This window comes from Balaenoptera musculus, chromosome 20, assembly GCF_009873245.2.
Source record: "Balaenoptera musculus isolate JJ_BM4_2016_0621 chromosome 20, mBalMus1.pri.v3, whole genome shotgun sequence".
Taxonomy (NCBI): Eukaryota; Metazoa; Chordata; class Mammalia; order Artiodactyla; family Balaenopteridae; genus Balaenoptera; species Balaenoptera musculus.
This window is the reverse complement of record NC_045804.1, coordinates 44,961,644-44,974,894: the sequence shown is the minus strand read 5'-3', so window position 1 is coordinate 44,974,894 and position 13,251 is coordinate 44,961,644. Positions and strand designations below refer to the sequence as shown.

The following is a 13,251-nucleotide window of genomic DNA, read 5'->3' as shown; positions in this document are numbered from 1 at the left end:
ACGCCGACGTCGAACGTGAGCTCTCGCGCGGGTTTGGGCGGCCCAGAACCCGCCTACCGGCTGGGTTCGCGTTTTGTGTTGCTTCCGCACTGCTGGGAGTCTGATGTTTGGCTTTGGGCGTTGTTTTGCAAACCGACAGACTGCCTCGAAATCAGTGGGAAGAAAGGAATGGCAAAATTTTAGGCCAGAGGTTCGCAGAGAGTGGTCCTGGGACCAGCAGAATTGGCATCACCGGGAATTTGTTAGAAAATGCAAACTTCCGGCTCTGTCCACATCTACGGAATCAGAAACTCTGGGACGGGGCCCAGAAATCTGAATATTAACGAGCCCTCCAGGTAATTCTGATACTCAAGTTTGAAAACCACTGCCCTAGGCTATCGATTTCTCCCCACCACCACCCCCGAGGTACTCAGTGTGAATATACCTGGCTCAGGGTAATTTGGCAGAAGATGAAAATCTATACGCTAAGTATCTCATTATAGGACAGAAATGATTAATAAAATACCGTGGTACCACTGGGTATAGAAAGTAAAATTATATATGATACTTTTTTTAAAAATGCTAGTCACATTTCACCTGTGGACCCACTCATTCTCGGCCCCTTCCAAACTAGTAACAGCAAAGAGATCTTTCGAATTACTGACAGAAGAATGTTAAAATCTCCAGCTGTAATTGTGGATTTGTGTATTTCTCTTTTTACTCCTGTCATGTTTTGTTTCATGTATTTTGAAGTTTTGTTATTAGATATATAAACATGTAGGATTGTTATGTCCTCTTACATTGACCCCTATACCATTAAGAAATGATCCTCTTTATTTTTTTATTTATTTTTATCTACTTTATCTGATATTAATATAACCAGCATTGTTAGCATAGTGTATCTTTTCCCATCCTTTTACTTTTAACCTATTTTAATTAGTTTGTGTCTTTATATTTAAAGTGGTTCTCTTGTTGATAGCATATAGTTGGGTCTTGCTTTTTTATCCAGTCTGGCAATTTCTTCCTTTTAACGTGGGTATTTAGAACATTTTCATTAAAGCAGTTATTAGTATAGTTGCAATTTGTTTTCTCTTTTTCCTATCTGTTCTTTGTACTCCCCCCTCCACCTTCCCCTGCCCTTTTGAATTAATCAATAAATTTTTATGACTCTGCTTCAGATTTTTATGCTTCAACTTCTTTGTTGGCTTATTGGCCATACTTCGCTTTTTTTTTTTTTAAGGTTTTGCTTTAGGGTTTCTGGTACACATCTTAACTTATCACGTCTACCTTAAAGTAAGAATAAAGCACTTTCTGTATAGTATAAAAACTTTATAAAAGTATAGTTCCATTTTCCCTCTCTGAGACTTTGTGCTATATTTTGTCACACATTTTACTTCTACCTATGTTATAATGCACAATAAATTATCATTTTTGCTTTAAACAGTCAATTATCTTTTAAAAATATTTTTAAATAAGAAAAATGTTATGTTTATCCACATATTTACCATTTCTCGTGGCTGCGTATCTTTGTGAAGATCCAGATTTCTTTTTTTTTTTTTTCTTTTTAGCAGGAAGGGGTTGGGTAGTGGGAGGAGGAATTGGATGGTCAAAGGGTACAAACTTCCAGTTATAAGATAAAGTATTAGGATGTAATGTACAACATGATTAATAAAGTTGACATTGCTGTATGTTATATATGAAAGTTGTTAAGAGGGTAAATCCTAAGAGTTCTCATCACAAGGAAAAATATTTTTTCTTTTTCTTTTGTATCTATATGAAATGATGGATGTTCACTAAATTTACTGTAATCATTTCATGATGTATGTAAGTCAAATTATTATGCTGTACACCATAAACTTATACAGTGCTGTATGTTAATTATATCTTAATAAAACTGGAAGAAATAAAGTTGAAAGAAAACGCAAAAGAATCCACAGGCACACGTTCTATTAGCTGTCAGAACGATGACATCATCACACATCATGAAGCCTCTGGAAAGTTCAACTGCACACTGGTGTGAGGATGAGTGAAAAAGGCAAATGATGTCATAATATTGTTAGAAATATAGTTTTGACCTGGAAAATCCCAAAAGTGTTTTAGGGACCTTGGGAGTCCACAGACCACATTTTGAGATCCACTCTTCTAAATGAATTAATGCTGAGATATATTATTAAAGGAATTATATAGCTTTTCATACAGGAATATGCTGAATGTCTTTTTTTCCCCCAAAGTGATTAGGGTAAGGCTAGATAGAAGCCAAATATGAAATCTGCTTGGGGCACAGTGAAATAAGAGGGAAAAAATATATATACATATATAGATACATATATTGGTTTCTGCCCCAGATTCCCGGTACAGAGCTCCTAACCTTTGTGATTTCCTGAGTAATTAGAGCACTAAGAGCAACTGTTGTTTTGATACTTGGTCTTTGACCCTAGTTCCTGGTTCCCTGGGTGATAGGGGTTATTTTGTTCCAATGAGGTAACTCTTGGTGGGCTTCTGGATAGCATCAGCATGGGGGCTAGTCACCAGAGAGACCACACTATAATTAGAAGCTTGGAACTTTCTACCCCACCTCCCATCCTCCGGGAAGAAGAGAGAGGTTTTAAACCAAATTAATGATCCATCATGCCTACATAATGAAGCCTCCATAAACAACCCAAAAGTATGGAATTCTAAGAGCTTCCAGGTTGGTGAACATATCCACCTGCCCAGAGGGTGGTACTCCCCAACTTCATGAGGACAGAAGCGCCCTTCCTGACCTTACCTATGTATCTCTATCTGGTTGTTTATATGTATACTTTATCATATCCCTTATATAATAAATAGGTCAATGTAAAAAGAAAAGAAAAATATTATGTTTATTCACATATTTACCATTTCCAGTGTCTCCATATCTTTGTGTAGAACCAGATTTCTATTTAGTATAAACATCTTTTTTTTAAACAGCTTTATTGAGACATTATTCACATACGATGCAATTCACCCGTTTACAGCATACAATTCAGGACTTCCCTGGCGGTCCAGGGGTTAAGACTCCACGCTTCCACTGCAGGGGGCATGGGTTCAATACCTGGTACCGGAACTAAGATCCCTGTACGCCATGCCATGCAGCCAAAAAAAAAAATTAAAACAAAACAAAACCGTACAATTCAATGGTTTTTAATATATTCAGAGAGTTGTGCTCCCAACATCACAAGCAATTTTAGGATACTTTCAATACCCAGGAAAAAAAACATGTACCCATTAGTCACTCCCATTTACCACCCCCGCAACAGTAGGCAACCAGTAATCTACCTCTGTTCTCTATGGACCTGCAGTCCTATTAGTTTTTGCTGTGTGTATTTTGGAACTATGTTGTTAGGTGTGTAACTATTTAAGATTTTTGTGTCTTCTTAATTAATTGACCCTTTTTTCATTATGGAATGACCTTCTTTATCACAGTAATATTCTTTGCTCTGAAATCTACTTTGTCTGATATCTTTATAGTCACTCCAGCCACTCCAAAAGTTTTCTTTTGACATGAACGCCAGGGAAAGCAAAAAGATGTTCAGGAAAGGAAAATAATTGTAACTTACTAAATAGCTAAGCCCTAAATAGCATACATGATCATGATAATGCAAACACTGAATATCCAGCTATTCTGATCTAAATTACTATGTAATTATATTGGGAAGAAGGAAGGAGTGGGAAATTGTATGTGTTTGTGTGTGTGTGGATGCACACACTGGGGAAGGAGCTAAATCTTTGTATTGCATACTGGGAGGTTAATAAATATTGCCTAATAATTCAGGAAAAAACAAAAGAAGTAGCCACACAGCGTGTTATTTTGCAATATGGAGGCACATGTCAAAACTACAGCCAGAATAGGGGTTGGCAAACTTTTTAAGCAAAGGGTTAGATAGTAAATATTTAGGCTTTATGGGTCATAAGTCTCTGTGGCAGCTACTCAGCTCTGCCCAGTGGTATGAAAGCAGTCATAGACAATATGGGCATGGCTCTTCCAATAAAACTTGATCATGACAGGCAACTAGCCAGATTTAGCTTGTGGGCTGTTTATTAACTCCTGAGATAAAAGAACTGAAAGTAGGTGACTCAGAAACAAGGAGAATAGGGGTGAGGTTGAGCTGGGAAATGCTCTGGTCTTGATAGACCTTGTATGACAGAAGGACTCTTTAAACTATGAGCATGTGTTACTTTGCTTAAAATTAAAAGAATGGATAAAGGGTAAAAATAAAGCCTCCTGCCTGGGCTGTCTGCCTCTTACTTACGGAGACTGGATGGGGAATTAGTTACACAAAGTTATCCAGCTCGATATCCTATATAATGCAAGCTTCTGTATTCTCCCATTGCCTTTAAGCTCAGGCAGTAGGTTGAGGAGAGGTAAAATATGGTTAATGACTAGGAGATGGAACACCCACCAAGAGGAATTACAATGCCTACAGAGAAAGACATAGGCAATATTTAATTAATTGATCTTGCCTGCTGAGAAGTCTTTATAGTAAGGTCATGGAAGGGAGAGTAGGAACATAGAGTTGAGGATGTAGGGTGGGGTTAGGTGGGAGTGGCATTGCATAAAACCTTACAGAAGAGGAATGAAAATTCCCTAAATTACCTGCAGAGGGTCTTCTGAGTCCGTAGATTGGGGATGTCTGTGGAAGTTAAGGGCAGCTGGTTGCCTGATCACATTTAGATTATGAAGGAATGGGAAGTCAGTCACAAAAGACCACATAATGTATGATTCCTTTTATATAAAATATCCAGAACAGGCAAACCCATAGAGAAAGCAAGGTTAGTAGTTCCCTAGGGCTGGGGTGGGGAAAAATGGGGAGTGATTGCTAATAGGTATGGAGTTTTTATGGGGGTGATGAAAATGTTCTGAAATTGATTGTTGTAAATGGTTGCACAATTTTGTGAATATACTAAAAAGCATTTTCATTAAGTATGTGAATTGTATAATATATGTGTTATATTTCAATAAAGCTGTTAAAAGAGCCAATAGGAGCTTTTCTGAGATTCCAATATCATTGTCTTGAAATCTTACATTGTTTCTGGACCATGGAAAGCTATAATTATAAAGGAAAGTGGTCTGGATGGTCTACACCATGCAGTGTCATTGTTACCTATAAACTATGGAGAAAGAGCTAATAAAAAATCCAATTAATCAAGTCTAAGCTTCTGAAGTATATGTAAATACAAATAAATCAATAAATCTATTGAGTCAAATAAATAGGTTTAAATATAAACCTACATCTAAATTTTTGTCAAGTATACATAACATCCTCTTCACTAAAAGAGTAAACGCCTGGTGTTAAGGGATAGGATTTTACTTGAACGATAGTTAGATAAATTCAACCCTGTTGGTTGCTTAATTTTAAAGTAGTTTCCAAAAGACTAATAGCATAGTCTTTAGCCTAGTAAAGTCTGGAAAGTGTTGGTGAGATGTCTGGAATGCTGGCAAGAGCAATAAGACAGAAATTAGGACATGTGGGTGCCTCTTACTAGCTATTGTGACCTAAATAACTCACTCTTTGAGCCTATTTCCTTGGTTATAAAATGGGCATAGTATCGTAATATCGAGACTGCCACCTTACACGTTATGAGGAGGATCAAATGAGCTAGTATGTGAAAATGCTGATACTTCAAAAAAGTTAAAATGCCATGCAAGTGTGTGATAATTTATCATTAACCTGGATGCCATTTAGTTAACTCCCATGATAATGGTTAAACAGGTGGCAGTCTGCAAAAATTTCCCCTCCTTGCTGCCTAAAATGCCATTTGTATTCACAGTGGACTCTTTATAAGCTTGATCTGAAGCCATCACGATATGTGGCTATCAGTTTAATATCTTCAAGAACATTGTTCCTAGAAATGTTGCTGCAAATGCCCTGAAAAGACCACTTCCAAATATGAAACAGGCTTTTAGGTTAAAACTGGGCGTGCGATCATCCAAGAGATGAGGACTGGTAATAACACTGCCATCTTATCATAAAAGGTTAAAAAGGGACCTCCAATCTCAAAATATAAGATGTTTGGAACACATCACATTTTGTCAACCAAATAAAGAAAATGAAGTTTAATTTCCCAAAATTTTATTAAAAATGGACTCTGTCATCAGATATCTTATTGCAAAGATGAAATCTCACAAAAGAGCAGTAAAGTTTGCTGTAGTAAGAAGTTTTAATAAATATAAATTCTTTTTGCAGTTCTTGAACTAGAGAGGATTTTGTTATTTAAAAAAAGTGCTTTCTTTTTTCCGTAAGTCATGGACAAACATTTTCCCAGAATTTCTATTCATTGAAATAACTTTTAAGTTGTTAAGGTAAGTAGGGGTGGGGGGTGGAGATGGGGATGGGGAGGAAGTGGTGCTCATATAAGTCTTTCAAAAATTAAAAAAACAATTCCCAGTCCATCTCTCAAAATCTTTATTACTTGGTGCTCTTTTGATGTAAAAACTGCCAGTTTTTCTAAATCCTCAGTCTTTCTTCACTTGTACCTTAAAAAAATTAAAATAACTCTGCCCAACGAACCATAATAGTCCCATGCCAGATACAATGCTAAAACTAAAAGGAAACTTTAAAATATATTCTATAACATACATTTGGTTATAGCTACCTTAACTGGATATTTTTTAGATCAAATTTCTCCTTAGGTAGCACTTTTGGTTTTATAAAGCGCTGAGATAAATGTCTAGGAGAAGAATATGTTTATGTGGCACTCCTCTCCAAATGAAAATATTTTATAGTTAACAAAACTGAACATGACAAAAATACCCTAAATACAGTAGCAATTCCATTAGCATTTCCCTAGCAAGCTTCCCCCTGGCATTTTTGCATACACATAGGAGTTAGTCTTGGATGGCAATGGGGGTGAAATGGCACTATTTATTTTTTTGTTCAGCTTCATAAGAGCTGAACAGATGTGTGCCCAGTGGTATAAGTATTCGATAGCAGTATTACCAAATTTCCATACTTCAATTCGAGAATGATCTGCACCAAGAAAAAAAAAAGTGTGAATAGTTTTGTACTTTTATTACTAAAATATATTTTAATACTAAAATATAAAATATAAATTATGACAAAAGTTCATTAGGTATATTTTGAGTCAAAACCATAGCAGAATCTTGTTTAAATATGTAATTACAGGAAAATGGATAAATAAATTTCCTTATATTCATATAATGGAATACTACACAGCATTTAACAGTTAAAGAACTAGAGCTACATATATCATTGTGGATAAATCTCAAAAACATACTGTTGAGAACAATAAGTTGTAGAATAGTATGTTCTTTTGGATATAGTTAAAAACAATTTTAAAACCTGAAAAATAATATTATATTGTTTATGGATTCATAGGCATGTAGTAAAAGTAAGAAATCATGATGAAACTGATAAACACCAAATTCATAATAATATTAGCTCTAGGGAGGAAGAGAAGAGAATGGGGTCAGGGAGGGGTATACAAAGTCTCAACTGTTCCTATAATGTTTTCTTTCTTTAAGAAAGTCTGACTCAACCACGCATAATGTTAAGGTTGGATATAGAATATGGCTCCATAATGACTACACAGGTGTTAGTCTCTAACTTCTGTGTTTGAAATATTTCCTAATTAAAAACTATTTTTAAACATAAAATCACTGCACACCAAAACATTTCATTTGTTCGACTGCTAACTATTAAGCTGCCATTCGTAAAAGTTACTTTTTCCCAGGAGTCAGTCAGTGACTAATATTCAGATAGAATGGTCCAATGGAAAGAGAATATACTTTAAAGTTGAAAGGATCTGAGTTCTAATCTTGGCTGTACCCCAACTAGTTTTGTGACCTTGAAAAAAGTCACTTAATTGCTCTGAGCCTGTTTCTTCTTCCAAAAAACAGAGATAACTCAGAATTGCTATGAGGATTAATGAGAAAAGATATGCAAAACTCTGTCACAGAGTAGTTGCTCAAAAAAATGTTAATTACCTTCCTTCTTTCAGGTGCCTTCTACCCTCAGGTCTATGTTTTACTCATTTTTGTTACTTCTAGTGTCTAATACAGTTCCTAACCCAATAAATGTTTGCTGATTTTAGTTGAATCAAACTATTAAGTGATACTTATAATTGAATAAGAGGTTTTAAATGTTGTCTTCTATACAGTAGCTCATTAACAACACTGACAATTATGTCACTTATGGATATCTATTAGGATGACAAAACAGAACATATATTGTTTCCCTATCTTCTATCAACATGAAGGAACAAATTTCCCTGAATTTGGCTTAGACTTTCTATAGTTTTGAAGGCATCACTACCACAAAAGGTACAATGTGGGACAGGAAAGGCACATAAAATATGGAAAACATACTCGTCTCATTTTTATTTGAAGCTCACTTTGAAACACGTGGGTACAATTTTCTAAAATTCTGTTTTAACACACACACGCACACACACAGAGGTACTGTCTTCTCTCAGTTGTAGGTGTTTAATAAATGTTGATTGAAACAACATTAAATTGTGGAATAATTAAGTTAGGCTTTTCAAATACTAAGTCTTTTCAGTAACATTAGTGACAATTATGAATAAAAATTAAAACAGATGCTGGTCATGAGAGCACATTAAAAATACCTGATTCATATCACATTATGGGTAATACTAGACCAATAACATGCATACTTAAAATATTGAGATGCATTTGTTATAATTGATCCTTTTTTGTATTAATTAGCTTCCTGGAAGCTTTAAAAGTTAATGCTATAGGCTGCAAAGATTACTTTGATTATCATAATGTTCCAATGTTATGAATCTAAATTAAATAAAAGTTCACTCTAGAACACTCCTAAAACCAGTCCTAACTAATTTTCTGAGATATAACAGCTCTGCTACTCCCCACAGCCTTTATTCTGCCTTTTCCAGATCCCCATTAACAGCCCTGTTGCATTGACGCCTGCCAGTGTTCTTATCCGACATCCAAATGATCAGACCCCTATCTGCAGCCATTATTAAGCTAACCAGCCATCTCCATGGTGATTCAAGGATATGAGGATGGGGAGCGAGGTCGCTCCCTTTCACAAGCCCCTGTTGCTTATTTCCTGTTTTACTATTACCGAGGACAGAAGCTCCGAACCTGTCTGGGTGGAGGTTCCTGTTTCCCTGCCCCGTTTCAATGAGAGATTGATGCCTTAACAACTGGCTCTAATGATTTCTCTAATGAAGCCTCCATCGGTCGGCTGGGTTCCCAGTAACAACGGTTGAGTGTTACTGCCCTCTTGTGGTGGATAGACGCCAGATCGCTGCAGTTCAGCAGAGCTACAACGCGCATAGATTTAGTAATTCTTCCTTTGCAAAGGATATAGTAAATTATTTGAATATATCTGAGTTTAAAAACTTGCTGGGTCAAACTTTGAATCTCTGTTTATGAACCTATTAATTCAGAAATATTTTATGGTATTTTTGTAGGGTCTAGCTTAATCAAACTTTTAATTACATAGGGAATTCATTCTGCTGAAAACATTGGGGTATTATAGGATATTTATAATTAAAAATCCATTTATGGATCTCTGCTTTAACACTGGATTAAGGTAAATCCTTTGGGAATGATAGACAATTAGAAAGATGTGCGAAGCAAAAAAGAATGAAGTTCTTAAGCTTCAAGTCCAAAAGTTAAAGCGTAACTGCTTCAACTAAAAACTAACCCAAGATCAGCAAGCAGTGTATCTTTTTTTAAAATTTTTGGTTGCATTGGGTCTTTGTTGCTGCATGCGGGCTTTCTCTAGTTGTGGCGAGCGGGGACTACTCTTCGTTGCGGTGCGCGGGTTTCTCACTGCAGTGGCTTCTCTTGTTGCAGAGCACGGGCTCTAGGCGCGCGGGCTTCAGTAGTTGTGGCACGTGGGCTCAGTAGTTGTGGCTCGCGAGCTCTACAGCACAGGCTCAGTCGTTGTGGCGCACGGGCTTAGTTGCTCTGCAGCCTGTGGGATCTTCCTGGAGCAGGGCTCAAACCCGTGTCCCCTGAATTGGCAGGTGGATTCTTAACCACTGCGCCACCAGGGAAGTCCCTTTACTGTTTATTTAAATTAAATTATTTTAAAACACTTTTAAACAAAAAATAGAAACTCGCTGTTGATGTGATAAAACCATTACAAATAAAAGTTGAACGATATTTTTCTTGTATTCCAATGGCACAGGTATCAGTTGTTTGCTCCTTTTTGTTTGGAGCTTAGTGTGGGAAGCCTACAGGGGTCTTCGCGTTCAGTAAACACACTCATACTCTCCCTGTTTTCACTCTGGTACTCTCCCTCTCAGTTGTGTCTGATGTCCCCCAGTCCAGAGACCTTCTAGGTTACCCTCTCTGAGGAATAAATTTCTAGGGTTGGGGAGGGAAGGTTGCCCAGTGGCGTGACGTAGAGAAGATGAGATACAGAGACCAAAATGCTAAACCAGAAAGATGAGAAACAACAGGGAGAAGAAAACTTCAAAAAATACTTACCATTAATACTCTCAGTGAGATAAGACATTGCATTCATGAAATATGAACAAGATGTTGTAGAAAGCAAATATTTAGAGAACAAGAGCAACAAAAGCTCTCAAACATTAAAATGCGCAGAAACAAAAATTCAATAGGATTAAAAGTTGAGAGAATGTCTCAGAAAGTTAAACAAAAAGACAAAAAGATGGAAAATAGGACAGAAAATACAGGGATTTTTGAGGCTGAATCTAGAAGATCCCATGTCTGAATAATAGGAGGAGTTCCAAAGAGGGAACACAGAAAAGGGAGGGTAGGGCCTCCACTAACCTCTGTCATTTTTGTGTAAATAAGAAAAAGACACCTACCATGGATGAATATACTCTATAAGCACACGGCTTGCTGAGCAGAAAAAGGTGTATGATCTACTGTATAGCACAGGGAACTCTGCTCAATGTTATGTGGCAGCCTGGATGGGGGAGAGTCTGGGGGAGAATGGATACATGTATATGTATGGTTGAGTCGCCTTGCTGTGCACCTGAAACTATCACAACACTGTTAATCGGCTATACTCCAATATAAAATTAAAAGTTAAAAAAAAAAAAAGAAAGAAAAAGGTGTGAGGAAAGAGATACCCCTCCTCCAAGCAGATGTAGCCTTAAGCTGAAGCACACAGTTTAGTGAATGGAATTCTGGTTAGATTTCAGCCCCCACCATCCTCAGCAGGGCACATTTGTGCAGTGCACAGACTGCACAGCCGTAAGTAGCAGCCTTGATGCCATGAAGGAAATCATCAGGACTTAAGGACCTGTGTTTCACAATTGAAAAGGCCCAGTGAGTGCTCAGATCAATGGATGAAAACAGACCCACATCAAGACATAGCATTATGAAATTTCACAGTCTTGGAGATAAAGGAGTAATTCTATAGCTTCTGGAGGGAAACAAAACAAAACATGCACAGAATCAGAAAGTTACATGCGCAGAATCAGAAAGGCTTCAGACTTCTTTTCAACAGCAAGCTTGGAAGTTTCCAAGTTTCTTCTAACAATGGAGCCATTTCCTCAAGAAGTTAACCATAGAGTTTCCATATGACCCAGCAATTCCACTCCTAGTTATGTATCAAGAGAACTGAAAACATATACTCACACAAAAACTTGTAAACAAATACTCATAGCAGTATTATTTATAATAGCCAAAAAGTAGAAACAACCCACATGTCCATCGACTGATAAATGGATAAATAAAATGTGGTATATCCTTATAATAGACTATTATTCAGCTATAAGAAAGTAATGAAGTACTGGTACATGCTTGGACATAGATGAACCTTGAAACATTATGCTAAGTGAAAGAAGCCACATACAAAAGCCACCTATTGTATGATTCCATTTATATGAAATGTCCAGAATAGGCAAATCTATAGAGACTGAAAGTAGATTAGTGGTTGCCAAGGGCTGGGGTGGGGAGGGGCAAAGGAGAGTGACTGCTAATGGGTACCAGGTTTCTTTCTAAAGTGATGAAAATGTTCTAAAATTAGATAGTGGTGATGATTGCACAACCTGGTGAACATACTAAAAACCACTAAATGGTATACTTTAAAAGAGTGAAATCTGTGGTATGTGAATTATATCTCAATTTCTAAAAAAAAGACAATGGGGGACTTCTCTGGTGGCACAGTGGTTAAGAATCTGCTGGCCGTTGCAGGGGACATGGGTTCGAGCCCTGGTCCGGGAAGATGCCACATGCCTCGGAGCAACTAAACCTGTGCACCACAACTACTGAGCCTGCGTGCCACAACTACTCAAGCCCGCGTGCCTAGAGCCCATGCTCCGCGACAAGAGAAGCCACCGCAGTGAGAAGCCCATGCACTGCAATGAAGAGTAGCCCCCGCTCACTGCAACTAGAGAAAGCCCGCGCGCAGCAACGAAGACCCAACGCAGCTAAAAAAAAAAAAAAAAAAAGACAATGGGGCAATGTCTTTAAAATTACACTTCTTAGCAAACTGCAAATCAAATGTGACAGTTGAATAAAAACATCTTCAGACATGAAAAGTCTCAAAAAATTTACCATTCATGCACTAGTGCTCAGGAAACTACTAGAGATATGCTACCTCAAAACATGGGAGTAGATCGAGGAAGAATGAACCAAGAGAATGGCAAAGTAAATGCCTCTGACGGCAGCAAAATGAATTTCAGGAAGGCAGCTAAGGAGCAGATCTGGGGTCGGGGAAGGCCCCAGATTCAAAGAAAATTAAGATCTCTAGAAAGGATGGCTTCACGAAAAAAAGAAATTGAAACCAACGAAAATTACCTGGTAAAACTGACTTTTTGGGAAATTAAAAATATGGAGAGACAAATGGAAGGGGTGAGAATAATTATGAAGTACAAAGAAAACTAAGCAATTTAAAAAATAAAAGGCAATTATTTACTTCAGGAAAAACAAAAAGTGAAAAAGGAATGATCAAAATGCTACAATGCTCAGCTGTGGATATCTGAATAGGCAAAATCATGTAAACATTGCATTTTGATTTAACTCCAAATTGCAATACAATTTCATTGAGAGGGCAGGGTAAGAAAATTGTGGTATAACAAAACTAAACTTTCATCTATAAGAAGAAAATCATTTGACAAGGCTTAAATTAATGACTCAAAAGATAGCAATAGTGCATAATATTAGAAATATAGAAAATTTGAAAACAACAGAAGAAGCAGTAAAAAGAGTCAAAAAGAATTGCATGGTGAGAGGAACTGGGGAAAAGAGAGGAAAGGGATGGGCTAGTGACTTCTTTGTTAGAAGGCTTTTAGTTCTATTTGACCTTTTAAAGTACTTTA

The 13,251-nt window shown here is 37.0% G+C and overlaps 1 protein-coding gene across 1 annotated transcript in view; it reads right to left on the bottom strand.

The window, feature by feature from the left end:
• Positions 1-6,774: 6,774 nt before the first annotated feature.
• The window catches only part of EFCAB5 (EF-hand calcium binding domain 5), a 93,320-nt gene continuing 86,843 nt past the window's right edge, over positions 6,775-13,251 (bottom strand). The window contains exon 22 of the mRNA XM_036838168.1: positions 6,775-6,968. Coding sequence (XP_036694063.1) covers positions 6,775-6,968 — 194 coding nt within the window. The remainder of the gene's footprint in view (positions 6,969-13,251) is intronic.